Consider the following 1,823-nt stretch of genomic DNA (forward strand, 5'->3'; position numbering starts at 1 on the left):
CAATCAATGTGTATATGTGTGTGTGTGTGTGTGTGCGCGTTGGTGCGGGTGATCGCTCTCATCAACACCCCTCCCCCTCACTGAATCAAAGTGTGTGTGTGTGTGTACGCAGGTGCGGGTCATCGCTGGTGTCTGCCCTCTACTACCTTCACTCACCCCCCCACTCAATCAATGTGTGTATGTGTGTGTGTGTACGCAGGTGCGGGTGATCGCGTCCCAGCTGGTGTCTGCCTTCTACTACCTTCACTCACCCCCCCACTCAATCAAAGTGTGTATGTGTGTGTGTGTGTGCGTAGGTGCAGATGATCGCGTCTCATCAACACCCCCCCCCCCTCACTGAATCAAAGTGTGTGTGTGTACGCAGGTGCGGGTGATCGCATCCCAGCTGGTGTCTGCCCTCTACTACCTCCACTCCCACCGCATCCTGCATCGTGACATGAAGCCACAGAACATCCTGCTGGGCAAGGGTGGGGTCATCAAACTCTGCGACTTCGGCTTCGCTCGCGGCATGAGCACCAACACTATGGTGCTCACTTCCATCAAGGTAGCTACATGATGCATGCATACTGTATACATCTATAAAACTAAAAACGGCGGGTGGTTGGCGGATGCTCTAGTGTGGTTTGCTCCTTCTTTTGTATCAAACGTCTATCGTCTTTAAATCTATCCTCCTTTTTGTGTTTGTTACTCTCTTGTAACACCTCTAATCTTCGGCACTTATATGACCTTATTGTTTTGCAAGTGCCGTAAAACTCTTATAAAAGTAAACTAAAAACTTAAAACCACGCATGAAAGTGCATTTGAATTTCAAGGCCCCAAGATCTGGAATGCTTTGCCAAGTAATTTAAGAGAGATCTTTTTTTTTTCCCCATCAAATGTCAGCAGAAGTCGTTTCTGTTTGTATATTAATAAGATGAATAGTTGGAGTGATTTTCTAGTAGTCAGAACACAACGTTTTATGTTACTGTTGTACATTGTCAGACCATCAATGATTTATTTATAGAGGCACCAGCCATCCATGTCCAGGTGCTGTTTTAGCCAGTGTTGTACATTGTATTGTATTGTAAAGCGCTCAGAGCCTGTGTACTTTAATCGGGGTTGAGCGCTCCATAAATGTCATTTATTATTATTATTATTATAATACCTTTTTTTTGTTTGTTTGGACTCAACTTGAATTCACAATTTATTATTTTTTTAAATTTGTGAATTCAAGTTGTTTGCGAAATGGTAAAATGCTACTGTATTGAAACACACGACTACAAACGACTCAAATCATAAAATCAAAATATTGGGGGGAAATGAGATGGAGGTACTTTTTTCAACATTTAGAATTTGCAATTTGACAAAATATTTCTGTAGCAGATACAACTGCTATCACAGATTAGAAACTGAAACGGCAATTTACAAAACATTCCAAGTTTTAAGCTTGTATATGATCTATGTAATGATGTCTGTGATACATGTGACTCAAAAAACAGCTCAAGGTTTGGTCTTTGGCTCCCCGTGGGTGGTTGGCGGGTGCTCTGGTATGGTTTGCTTCTTCTTTCAATTCAAACATCTATCGTCCTTATCTCCCCTCCTTCTTTTTTATGTTTGTTACTCTCTTGTAACACCTCTAATCTTCTGGCGTTCATATGTCCTTATGCAGTTGAGAGTGCCGTAAAACCTCTACTAAAACTAAAATTTCTCTCCTCTCTCCCCCCTTCCATATAGGGCACACCCCTGTACATGTCCCCAGAGCTTGTTGAGGAAAAACCCTACGACCACACAGCCGACTTGTGGTGAGTTGTTGGTGTTGTCGTTGTTGCTGCTGCTGCTGCTGC

The 1,823-nt window shown here is 43.0% G+C and overlaps 1 protein-coding gene across 1 annotated transcript in view; it reads left to right on the forward strand.

The window, feature by feature from the left end:
• The window catches only part of LOC101859812 (serine/threonine-protein kinase 36), a gene marked incomplete in the record, with an annotated part of 53,674 nt that overhangs the window by 7,282 nt on the left and 44,569 nt on the right, over nt 1-1,823 (forward strand). The window contains 2 exon segments of the mRNA XM_035972135.1: nt 365-544; nt 1,714-1,781. Of these exon segments, the coding sequence (XP_035828028.1) occupies nt 365-544; nt 1,714-1,781 (248 nt within the window).

The sequence above is a fragment of the Aplysia californica genome, unplaced genomic scaffold (assembly GCF_000002075.1).
Source record: "Aplysia californica isolate F4 #8 unplaced genomic scaffold, AplCal3.0 scaffold00588, whole genome shotgun sequence".
Lineage (NCBI taxonomy): Eukaryota > Metazoa > Mollusca > Gastropoda > Aplysiida > Aplysiidae > Aplysia > Aplysia californica.